The following is a 12,970-nucleotide window of genomic DNA, read 5'->3' on the forward strand; positions in this document are numbered from 1 at the left end:
TTGTGAGGTGGCAGATGTGTTCATTCACTGTATCGTGGTACTCATTTCACTATATATATATATATATATATATATATATATATATATATATATATATGTATCAAACCACATTGTACATCTTAAACTTACACAGTTTTATGTGTCAATTATATCTCAATAAAGTTGGGGAAAACTATATATGAAAAATCTTCATTTATCCAACAGGTAAATCAAGAAGAATAAATTAACTTTAAAAATATGTTTTGCTCTGTTTTGTTTTGTTTTTGCTTTATGGAAATCCCAATTCGGTGACTCTGAATGCAGAGTCTTCCGATACCTTGAAAATTTTATTTAATTCGACAAAAACATAATTCTAGGAATTTATTTTGTAAAATGAACTTACGCTGTTTTTTAGGTATTTATTTTGTAAAACAAAGTATGAGTGTATTTCAAAGGCCAACACCTTGGGGTTATCCCATTCCTAGACAAAATTATCAGCAAACTGTAAATCCAACTTCTCTGAACAGTATCATACGTAAGCATGCTTGATTCCCTTCTCATCCTTCTCAGGAACTCTGTTTTATTCTGTGTAAAATGTCTAATAACTCCCAAAGACTCATCCAGTAGAAAAGGCACTGCCGTCGTATGAGGCGAGATCATGACTAAGTCCCACGTTCCACCGCGTTTGTTTCTAGCTTTCCCAGTCTTCTCTGAAGGTGCATGGCATTCACTGTCCCCGTCCTGAATGACCCAGAGGAGCACCAGGGGTCAGGATGCTGTGCCCTTCCTTCGCTCACAATAAAAGTTTGAAAGGAACCCCACTGTCTACAGGATAAAAGGCAAATTTACCCTGACACGTAAACAAGCCGACCCATCTTCGCCAGCTGACCTCGTCTACGCACCCTTTGCTTTGGCACCTGCCCAGTCCCCTGAACCTCCTTCCTGTGGGGACACCATTTCCCTTCCCTGTCCATCTATCTTTCAATGTTTGGCTGAAATTTTACTTCTCCCTTGGTGTCAATGGCGTGTTATCATTCTTTTTTCTTTACTTTTACTGTATTGTCCACTACATTCCAAAATGGGGGGGAGGGCGCTCTTGCCTCAGTCCTGCAATTGGGGGTGCTTTTTAATAGGACCTTGGGGGTTAGGGAGGTCAGCGTGCAAACAATTCCTAAGGCCCCTATCAAACTGATGAGTGTTGTGCTGGGACTATCGGTTGTACTGAGCAGAAAGTTAGTGGCCACAAAGCAGATGCACAAGTCTGGAGACTCACGCCCTGGTCCTTGCTTATACAGCTCCGTATGTGGATCACCTCCAGGTGGAATGGGTCCCTCCTGACCTTCAAGGAGTGTCTAATTTGTTCCCTTGGAGAGCCCATCCGCTCTGTGGGAGTTCATGCCCTCAGGGTAAGCCCCCGCTTTACATCCCTTCAAAGAACCCCGACCCAGGGCTGCTCCCAGTACAGTTAGACCAAAACTCCAGAGGAGTTTTTAGATTTTTGAACCAAGTACCCTTTCATGTCTGAAATGCTAATGATAAAAATAATTAAGCAACACTTACCAGTTCCTCATGGTCTTTGCTTCTGTTTTTGTTGTAGGAATAGGGAAACACTATCATCTGGGAGTAGGAATGCATAGCAACGTAGGCTTTAATGTGGTTCATATTTCTTCTTAAGAAACTGGCCACTGCCTTCACCTCGGGTTCCGACTCAGGGTAAGGTCCACAGTAGATTTGTGAGCAGGAGAAACTCGAGGCGCCTTTCTCTGGGGTGAAATCGATAGATTGAGTTTATGAGGGGACACATGTAATTGTGATTTCTGATTTCCTTTGCCATGTATTCTCCTACTATCTACGAGATAACGCTTTTAGATAATGGATTAGCTAGAGCTCTGTAAAGAGCATTTTCTTAATGTCCACTAAATGCTGCTCGTGTTCCTTTGGAAGTCACTTATTTATATGCCCTTGTAGCAGATGTATCAGCACCTGCCACCCGGAGGAAGCCTAAGGGACTCTCAGAAATGCCAGCCCTGTCTCCGAACCTCTGGTCCTGTGAGAACAATAGACCCTACTTTCTTTATTGTAAGTTTGTTTTTTACATAGTTTAAAGATGACTGAGCAAAATAGTCCGTAAACGAAAAGCCTCATTTGGGAACTCAGAATACGTGAGTCTGTTTCCAGTGTGACTTCTAACCTGGTAAAGTGGTTTTAGTGACAAAATGGGATGGCGACACTTGGTGCCGGAATAATGTTCACTCATCCCTTGGAGAGATTAGAGTATAGGTAGCCCGCCTCCAACACTCCTCCTCCGTGTCCCTCATTCACAGGGATGGAGCCCCCAGGAGCCACCTCTGGCCAAAGAAGTGTTCCCTCCTGGAAACAGTTGACTAGCTCTGAACCGGGTCCTTAACCAAGGTTCTGAAAATCCGAATCCCTTCCCTGATAACTTGAAATGGAGAGGAAGATTCTAGCCTCGGTCCAGCTCTCTTTTGAGCAAAGCTTACAGCAGTAATACTGCAAGCTGACAGCCACCGAGGGCATGCGGTGTGTCAGGAACTCCGCAAAGATCTACAAGAACGCTTCATTTAATCCTCACAGCCACCCTATGAAGCAAATGCTGTTATTTCAGGAGATGCAGATTGGACACCCTTGGTGGTAACCAACTTTTACGATAACAGTCCATGTGACATGTTGTTAATTGCCCAGTCACTCGATTCTAATCTTGGCTTTGGGTCAATTTTTTTTCGACCTATCTGTACCTCGATTTCCTTATCTGCTACATGGGAAAAATACATTACATGTGGATTTAATGTGAATCCAGTGAGCTAAAGCGTAGAAAGTGCTCTGTGAAGTGCCTGACATACACTAAGTAGTGACTGTTGTTTCTTATCGTCGTCACCATCGTCACCATCATCATCTGGATTGGGACCCAGTAAAGCCAGCGCACATCACAGAGAGGAAATGGGGGAGAGAGGACCCACTGGGCCCTGCCCCGGCCGCCCTTCCAGAGCCTGACCTTCTTACCTAAGCTCGCTCTGCTTTCTTCCTGTTATTTGCACTAGAAACAACCTTACTGTTTGTTAAACATTCTTTTTCCCACAAGGAAAACGTGCTAAACATCTAAGGCCTTTCCAAGTATGTTATGTTTTAATTTTTAACCAATAATGTGATTGGACAAACCGCCTTTGATAGATAGGTCAACTTCGAATACTCTTGGTCTTTCCCCCCCACTCCCCTTGATGTATACAGTGCTAAAGAATAGAGATTAAACTGCGCTGGGGGCAGATGTAGGGGAGGACATGGAAGAGTTGGAGAGGTTGTGTCCTAATAGAAATCCACAGACAGGTGAAGCTCATTTTAATAATGTAGCTTATATTTAACCTAACATGTACAAAGTATTATCATTTCCAATGTAAATAATGTATTTACATTATCATGTTTATGATGTAACCAATATAAAAATTATTCATGGGTGTTCTGTTACGTTTTTCCACTCTGAGACTTGAAAATCACTGCTCATTCCAACTCAAACAAGCCACATTTCAAGTGCTCGATGGCCATCCTGTAGCAGAATGGGCAGCTTTGTGTTCTCATTCTGTGACTCTTATTCTACAAATGCCAAGCATTTCAGTGGATAGAACCAGAGAGTCAGGGAACTTGAGTTTGAGACTCTGCTCTCCCACTAAAGCAGGCGTGTGAACCTGGGCAAGCTACTGTGTCGCCTTCCCTGCTTCCTCTGCACCGACAGGTGCCTGGTTTAACCGGTCCCTTCCAGTTCAAGCATGTTTAAAAAAGATTTTATTTATTTATTTTTAGAGAGAGGGGAAGGGAGGGGGAAAGAAAGGGAGAAACATCCATGTGTGGTTGCCTCTCGCACGCCCCCTACTGGGGACCTGGCCTGCAACCCAGGCCTGTGCCCTGCCGAGAACAGAATTGGCGACCCTTTGGTTCGCAGGCCGGCACTCAGTCCACTGAGCTACACCAGCCAGGGCCCAGTTCAAGCATTTTTTTTTTTTTTTTATCTATAGGCAAAGAACATAGAAAGAGCAGAAGAGGCAAATTCATAGAGACATAAAATAGGTTGTTAGGAATACCAGGAGCTGGAAAAAGCGGGAATGAGGAGATGCTGCTTGGTGATTACAGAGCTTCTTGTTGGAGTGGTGAAAGATCTGGAAGTGAATATTGGTGATGGTGTCACTAGACTGCGAGCGTACTTCCTGTCACTGAATGGTACACTTAAAATGGTTAGAATGGCCACTTTTATGCTACATGTATCTCTCTCTCACTACAATAAAAAATAATTGAAGGTAAAATGAACCTAAATGAATAAATAGGCTTTGCTATGTCACTTCCTATTGATAAGTGAGGCACTCTAATAATAGATCCTGTACAAAGTATCAGAAAGACACATCCTAGTTGTAGGGCAAGGAAGAGAGAAGAATGAACTCTCCTTCCTCACTGGCTGGCTCACACGGTACTGAAGAGATTCCGGGGCACTTGGCAAAAAGGAGTCTTAGGATTACTTTTTGTTTCACTTGGAACTCTCTCTTGTCTCTGCTTGCTGTCCCTGTTTCTGTTTTTAACTCTTGTGATATGTACCAATGATAATATATCACAACATAACATAATAAAATATAGCACCGTGCCTCACAGGGGCCTGAGATACTTTGTTCGGCAATACTAGAATACATTTTGACAATCTGGCTATGCAAACCAGGCCACATTGGCTTCACCGTGGAAAATACCAAGTAAAACAGAGCACCGCAAGAGCTGGCAGGTGAACTAGGACGTTCCGAAAGGGCATTCACAGCTGAAGAGTGATTGTCAGACGTACAAGAGTTTCAATGCCTCGGGAGGGGGCCAACCGGGCCTGCCGCCCCAGCTCTGCCACTTTGTAGCCCTGCGCTCTCCCACAGGGGACTTAACCTTTGCAAGCTTGTGATTCTGCAGCCGTGGCATTTTGACGATGATATCTAGGAGCTCAGCCCTTGGTGACTGCTGGTCCTGTGTGTTCAGGGCTGTTTGGGATTAGCCGCTGCCCCTCGGACCCCGGAGTGTTTGGGCCTCAGCCGGCACTTAAACCTTGAGGATGGACGGCTCTTACTACTGTTAAGGAGAACCCCCTCTGTGACTCCTCAGAGCCGGAAGAGGATGAACTGCTCTTTCCTCTCCTTACTGACCAAGTCTCCAGCTCCCTTAGAACAACTGCATTCATTTGCCTGCTCACGGAATTAGCATTTTCGGAGAACCCTCTGCTGTCAGGCACCAACTAGGCCATGGATAGAGATCTAGCTCCTCATGGGGTTTCTAACCTGGGGGGGGAAGGAAGTAAGAAAATAAGGTAAGGACTCTTTTGTAAGTACTCCTATGTGCTCTGGGATGATCATGAAATATTCAAAGGCATGAATTTTTACTTCCTTTTTAAAGAAATATATAAGGTTGATGTCACTGGATTGTGTAGGACAAAGGAGTGGGAAGAAGGGGCATTTCTGTGGTCGCAGTAGCTCCGTCCTCTTGTGGCCCCCACGGATCCACATGTACCCACTTCCCAAAATACAGATGACTCCAGCTTGCTGTTCAGTGCAGTTTTATGGCAGACCTGTTTCTTAAACGCAGTGACTGTGAACTATAATGTGAGCCTGGAGGGTGAACTAACACCTGTTGCCCCAACAGCAATTGTCTTGGATGCCTCGGTCAACGTTGACTGAGCACCTTCACTCGCTCCAGCCACAGAGGGATAAACTCCCGCAGTGCTAGGCAGAGTTTACCTCCAGGGCTCACGACAGGAAGATTGTGCTAAGAAAGCCCATAGTTAACACAAAAGAAAATGTTTTCAAACACTTTAGAAGTAAACACTTACTCCTATGCAATTAAAAATGAGAGGCGCCCACCCAACCCTGGTCTCTGCTATCCTCGGGGTAAAATTACATGTTTATTGAAGCAGGAAATGTAACATTCACTTCCTGATTATTCTAGAAAAATAGAATTTTAGAATTTTGAACCTGGATGGGACCTTAAACAAGTGGTCTAACTTCCTTCTTTTAAAGATGAAGAAGCAGCAGGAAGAATAGGTTAAGGTGATTCGCAGACTCTAGTTAATACAACATTATGTTGAACTAAAATATCCATTATTTAAGTGGATATTTTCCCAATTTCCCAATTGTGGAAATTTCCCAATTTCGATAAGCCGCCCCTCTCATTCATTTGAATTAAGGGGAACATCACCTTTTTAATGAAGAGGCACAGTAAGACAAACAACCTACCACACCAGTGTTTGGAAGCAAAGTTCCTGTTCAGGTCTGTTCCAATGCAAGCATTGTCTTCATAAGAAGAACGGTTCTTTCTCCACATTCGATCCTGAATAAACAAAAATACAAATAAGCGCGGTGGCCATGTTTGCGGTTTTGGGACAGACATGACTGTTACGTATTTAAGACTTTATGTATCCGATTTTAGAGGGGGGAAGGGAGGGAGAACGAGAGGAGAGAAACATTGACGTGCGAGAGAAACATCCATCGGCTGCCTCTTGCAGGCCCCCAACCAGGGGCCGAACCTGCAACCCAGGCCTGGGCCCTGACTGGGAATCGAACTGGCGACCCCTGGGCCTGCGGACGACACCCGGCCACAGCAGCCAAGGCAGGAGCGAGGTGGCTGTGGAAGCCTCAGAGGCCAGGTGTGCTGCCCTCCTGCGAGCCCGTCGCTCCCGGCGGTCGCTGGCCTTACAGCGTCCTTTCTGCCCCGCTCCTGTTTCTGCCCAGCCCTCGGTCCCGCTCACTCAGGCTGCTCGAGTGCAAACCAAACGACGTTGTAATGTTTGATCAGTTTGGACCTAGACAGACAGTATTTCCACTTGGCTTTGCTAGGCTGCTCATTGGCCTTCCTGTGCGGTCTTATTTCGTGTAAAGCAACTGCATGCATTGCCATTTTGAGTTGCTTCTAAGAAAAGTAACGTGCCTTTGTGTTTCCACTCAAATTAAAACCATGAAGCATGAGTGCCTTTTTTAATTAAAATACAGTTGACATCTTCCATTGCATAAATTTAAGGTATGATATACACCATGTTGATGTGATGCATTCACATGTTGTAAGAGGATTGCTATTGTAGCAATAGCACCTCCATCACATCACATAATTTTCGCTTTCTTTTTGTGGTGGGAATAGTGAACACTTAGTCTCTTAGCAAGTTTGACGGTTATGCTACGGTATTGCTGAGTCATGGGTTTCGCTGCTCTCCTCACCCTGAACGGAGCCTCCCTCCAAGCCCCGGGCAGGGGGTTCGGGGAGAGCTGCCCCCAGCCTGGGGGCCCTTTGCGCTCGTTTGACTCTGGCTGGTGAATTAGGCAGCGTGATCGTTGCACGGACTTTAGGTGCCACGGTTGGGGCGATGGGACCCTCTTTCCCCTCCTCCCACCAACCCTCCTACCCAGCCACCCTGTCGGCATCCAAACCCTGGCCGGTGCTTTGGTCGCAACAGCTTCCCTGGAGAAATGAGGTTCTCAAACTGCGGGGACTAAATGGCAAGTTAAGTTAAAGACACAAAGGATAGCTGGGAAGTAGCACCATCAAAAGGGTGGCTGAATGCCACTGGGATTCAGGCGAAGGCATACATTTATTGTAAGATCAATGTACAGACATGACCATTTACTGAACACCAAATTCCTAGGATGCGCTATGCTCAGTATTTCTCACTGCTCAGTGTAGGATTTGCTGCCCGCCCCACTGCAAACTTGTTTTCACAGCTTTCCTCTTACCGGAGATGATGTTTTCATCAATCTCCATTCCAACCTCTACTGCATAAATTCCCTCTCACATTCAACTCTTCCTGTTAAAATTCCACGTTTCCGACCACGGCAGTGATTCTGCCCCCGCTTAGTGTTGGCATGTGCTACTCAAGCAGCCTTCTCTGAACTGATATAGGCTCGATTACGTTTTTATGTGTGTCCCCCGTTAAACTAGAAAGGAGTATACCTCATATTGCCTGAGTAATTCATGTGACTCATGATCTTGATTGGCCACAAGAACTCCTGGTTTCCAGCAGCGATGAGACTGGTCAGGTACTCATGCTCATGACTGTTACAATATACCGATTCACATATCAGAATAAAAGTTCAATTACAATTCTAAGTCTTGCAATTTGTGATTTTATAAATCCAAAAGCTGTTGAAAGGATTTCCTAGGACAAATAAATGGATCCAGGGATTGCGCATCAAGGGTAACAAATGTCTCAGGAAGAGTTACAACCACAAAGTATACACGTCCTGGTAAGAACACAGCATCACAATGAAAGAGTATCGCCTCTAGAATCTAAATATCAAGTTCTAGAAAATACAGAGGACAGAGGAGTAGGTTAAATTGCAACATGGCAAAATGCAACCAGCCAATGCAGACAATGGGAAACTCTCTTGTTCCATGAATACATTGGAAAGAAGAGTGAGAAAAGAGCATCTATGGAGTCAACTAGAGTTAAAAGTATACAAATCAATCACAACATAGCCTTATTTGGATCTTGAATCAAAGAAATGTATTAAAAAGTTATGATTCCATTGGAAATTTAAATATTAATTGAACCTTTCATTTTAAGTTACTCTTGTTAAGTTGTAGATGTAACTGTACCATGGTTATTTTTTAAAGACCTCATTTAAAGGTGCCTACTGAAGTATTTAGGGACGAAATGGAACGATGTCTGAGATTTGCTACAGCGTAATACAAGTGAGGCAGGAGCAGGTTGGGCGTATAGATAAAAAAAAAGATTAACTACGAGCTGATTATTTCTGAAACTTCTGACAAGTACACAGGTGTTTCCTATACCATTTTTTTCCACTCACATGTGGTTAGGCTTCTCCATAATTTTTCATAATGAAACCGTTGTTACAAGATCCAGGGTTTTATGAATGATTCGGCCTGTGTATCCCATATACCCAAGGGGGCTGCTTTATTTTCTTTGCTTTCACCTACCTTTTTCCATGAGTAGTCATAACCATCCACATTAACTACGGGCATAACATAGAAATCCATGTGCCTCAAGAGTGTGGTATACTGGTGTTCTCTGCCGTAGGACTGAGTTACCTGCAAATTAAACCAAGTATAGTTAATAATATCTCTTTAAAGTTCTTCTCATCTTTGTTTCTTTTAGGTGTTTCATGGAAAAAAAAAAGAGTCATTTGGCATGTTTAGATTTGCACATTCAACTTTCTGGAAGAATATCCTTTCCTGGAAAGAGTGCATGTAGGGTGCTAAGTGGCCGAGCGGTGGTAAACTCCTTGGAAATGGGTCAAAGGGTCTTCCCATTTAATGGCAGCAGAACACAGAGCCATAAGGTTTCTAAAATTTCCTTTGAAACACAAAAAGAACTACTTATTAAATCCATAAGGCCTGCTACAAAGATTTCAGGAAGCAAAAACCTAAATATGGTTCCACTCCTTTTTCAAGAATTCCTATCAATCCAAGATTTAACTCTGTCTTATGCCCAGACGGGACTAGTGGTATTTTCTGCATGGTTTTCATCTTGAGGAGTTAAATTTTTGCTGCAATAGAGCGTGTTTTCCAAGCATCAGGTCAGTTGGCTTTAAATCAGTGGGAGCTCTTCTTGGTACCGGCCACGAGTCCCCTGAGAGGCATCACCTGACACTGCCTATGGGGGAAGGGCTACGATGGGAAGGACCGCAATCAAGGACAATCCCACCAATGCGAGTGAGAGTCGATAGGAACGGAAATTTCCTTCTGGCCCCATCCAGGTTCCCTTATGGGATACAAAAGAAATGTTCCCTCTCTTGCTTTGCGCCTTTCTCTCTGCACCAACTGCTGCTTCTTTCACTACCTAGAATGAATAACACCACCGAACATGCGGAAGGTTCCAGAACCTTCAAGGGCGGAGTTAAGGACCTGATCAGTTGGGAACTCTCCCCGTTGGGTCCAGGCAGTACCAATGGTGGGGGGCAACTTTTCAGTGGGTTCAGGGGGTTCTGCAGCCCCCACCCCAAAAAAGATAATAAGCCAAACAAAGGTAGACAGAGATGTGTTAGACAAGACCCAGAGGAGGCAGAAATATTTTTACTTCCAGTGTATCTTGTTGGTAAAGAGAGTTCGATTTAAGTGGCAGTCCATTAGCTTCCTAACTCATCCATTTTGTGTTACTGTGTATATGCAAATACAGAGACAATAATAACCATTATTTGAAGGGCACATATTTTAAGTTATGTTGCGGTGGCTATGGCTCTTGGTATAAATCAGTGTAGAGGACATATATGCCCATTTTATGGGATCTAAACCATAATTTTTACCATTTTCATGTATTAAATAGGTGTATAATCATTGAAATTTTTCCTTTTATGATATACTCTTTGCCATATATATATATATCTATATATATATATATATATGGATGCCAAGGCCTTCTTCAGGGACAAAAATCCCTTATTATAATACATGAAAAAATACAGTCCACTCCGTAATATTGTACTTTCTGTTAAATTTCCAAGGACAGACTATTCAAGAGCTGTCTGAATAATTCAAATCAAAAGACAAAGAAGTTAACTGAAACTCAACCTCGAGCATTGCTTCAGTTCTTTCTTCTTTGGTAAAAATATTACAATGCCTACTATTTCTTAATTATTTTCTAGTGTTTGGCCCTCACTAAAAATGTTGGAAGGACAGGCCCGAAAACCTTTAGGCTGATTTAAAGGCTGGAAGGCATGGTTCTCAAACGGAATATGCGTAAAAGTCACCTGGGGAGCTTCTGAAGATTGCAGGTTTCCAAGTCTCACCTCCAGAGATTTTGAGTCAAGAATTGTAGGATGTGACCCCAGAAAATGCACCTAATAAACAGCGCTGCTGACTCAGGGGGTCTGAGGCCATGTACTGAGAAACTCTTGTTTAAGAAAATGTGAATACTTACGTGGTGCGTGAACCACAGGCAGAAAGCAGGTGAGATCCACTCTCTGGCGTGGATTCCGCAGTCAATCCACACAGCGTTTTTGGGTGTTTGTTGCTTTCTAGAAATCTGCCCAAAGAGAACCAAACAAGAAGCCCCAGGGTGATACCTTCCATTTATTCAGGGCTCATCCTTGTTACAAAACCTTGACGTGTACATTAGTATGTGAACTCCTTTGAGAACTCTTAAGGGCAATTAAAAGCCGGGAGATTAAAGGCGAAGAGATGAAATTACTAGTGTCACAGAGCTGGTGGGAGTCAGAACTAAGGCGTGAAGCCAGGACTCCTGATTTAAAGGGATTTTTCTCCCCCACGTCTGACTAGTTCTATCTGAGCCGCGTGCGGAGATGCAGGAGAGGCCAGAGAACTAGCGCTTCAGGCCCGTTCTTCACGCGTCCTCAGAGGGAAGTGGGCCTTTGCGTGGGGGGCGGGCGGCTTCTGTGGGACGTGTGGGACCGAGCAGCGCTTGGGAAAGGAAGCCGGGGCGCCCAGTAGACTTGGGCTCCTCACCGCTCTCCCAGCGTGCGCTCTTTTTATGTGTAGGCTATTTCCCCGTTTCACACAAAAAGGAGCACACACCAAACTTCATACAGACTCATCCCCAGCAGACCTGGGAACAGAAACCTGGTTCTGGCTCACCACACTGCGGGGGGAGGGGCAGCGCAAGTTGTGAAGTCTCTGGGAAAAGAGGCTTTTTCCCAAGGATTCCTCAGTGATAGTCTTTGATGTCTTCTGAAAAAGTCTTCAGAAGACATCGCCAAACACAACGAATTTTGTTGGGTTGGCCAAAAAGTTTGTGCCTTGGCTGGAGTGGCTCCGTGGGTTGAGTGCTGGCCTGCAAACTGAATGGTCGCCAGTTCAATTCCCAGCCAGGGCACGTGCCTGGGCCTGGGGCCGGGTTCGGGGCTGGGGGCGTGCGAGAGGCAACTGATCGGTCTCTCTCTTACACATTGATGTTTCCCTCTCTCCCTTTCTCTCCCTCTCTAAAAATAAGTAAATAAAACCTTTTTAAAAAGTCAGTTTGTTTTTTTCTGTAAAGTAAAAGACACATTTTTCATTTTCACCAATAACTTTATTGATCTGGATATTTTGAGTATGTTGGCTAGCTCCCGCTATTGGCTTTTAGTGGGTAGAAGCTAGACATTCTGCTAAACATCTTCCAATGCATAAGACAGCCCCACAGAACAGAATTATTTGGCCAAAATGTAATAGTACCAGGAAACTTCACAAACCATTTTTGACCTGTTTGATCAGTCAGAGCACCTTCTCCATTCACTGCACAAATCCTTTTTTTTTTTTCATTTCAATTGCGTTTTTTACCTTTCTTGACATAATAAAGCATAATATGCTGAAAATGTGTATTTTCTTCCATCTTCAATAGTAAAACAGCTGCAGAAAAATTCACCAAATTTGGTAAGTTTTTTAAAAATGCATGCTGATGCGACAGCTGTTACAACAGAATCTAACAAAATTGTTTTGAATGAAGTTCAAGACAACTAAGCGCTGCTAGAGCCGTGATACGGAAAAGACTAAATGAACTTTTTGGCCAACCCAACACTTCATTTGCTTTTAAAAATTAGTTGCACCACACTTTTAGAGTACGGAGGGAAGGGACAAGAGCCTTGTAAGACCAAACAAATATGTGGGATTGAAATTCCAAAATGAGAAAGAGTTAGGTTTTTAGATCGGCATCAGCACCCCCCAAGGTGGACTTTTTCTTAAGTAACCTGGAGATCGTTGCTGAGAAAACAAGTGAGACAGTCCCATGCACCGGCCGTGAAGGGCTAAATCGTACAAGAAAGGGCGCTGCCTGGCTGATCTAACTCTTCAATTTAATAGAGAATCCCGAGTTGTCGGAATCAGCTGCCTTCTGAGTGGGCCAGGCAAGCTCTCTGGCGACGTCCCGGCCCTGACGCTGGAAAGACGGGGGAGCCTCAGAAACTCACGTTATGCCAGTATGTGCTCATCTTGGGTCTAGTAAGAGTGGGTAGGAAGCGTTGCAGGAAGCGCGGCTTTCCAACGCGTCCCGGGGGCCCAGAAACACAAGCCCCCAAGTTCCAAAGAG

At 44.2% G+C, this 12,970-nt stretch overlaps 1 protein-coding gene across 1 annotated transcript in view; it reads right to left on the bottom strand.

Moving 5' to 3' along the window:
- The window catches only part of CPB2 (carboxypeptidase B2), a 31,030-nt gene that overhangs the window by 5,100 nt on the left and 12,960 nt on the right, over nt 1–12,970 (bottom strand). The window contains exons 6-9 of the mRNA XM_054586528.1: nt 10,871–10,975; nt 8,932–9,042; nt 6,240–6,333; nt 1,540–1,742 (exon numbers count right to left, since the gene is read on the bottom strand). Of these exons, the coding sequence (XP_054442503.1) occupies nt 1,540–1,742; nt 6,240–6,333; nt 8,932–9,042; nt 10,871–10,975 (513 nt within the window). The remainder of the gene's footprint in view (nt 1–1,539; nt 1,743–6,239; nt 6,334–8,931; nt 9,043–10,870; nt 10,976–12,970) is intronic.

The sequence above is a fragment of the Pteronotus mesoamericanus genome, unplaced genomic scaffold (assembly GCF_021234165.1).
Source record: "Pteronotus mesoamericanus isolate MK-2021 breed Mesoamerican mustached bat unplaced genomic scaffold, CSHL_Meso_final contig_94, whole genome shotgun sequence".
In the NCBI taxonomy this organism is placed as follows: domain Eukaryota; kingdom Metazoa; phylum Chordata; class Mammalia; order Chiroptera; family Mormoopidae; genus Pteronotus; species Pteronotus mesoamericanus.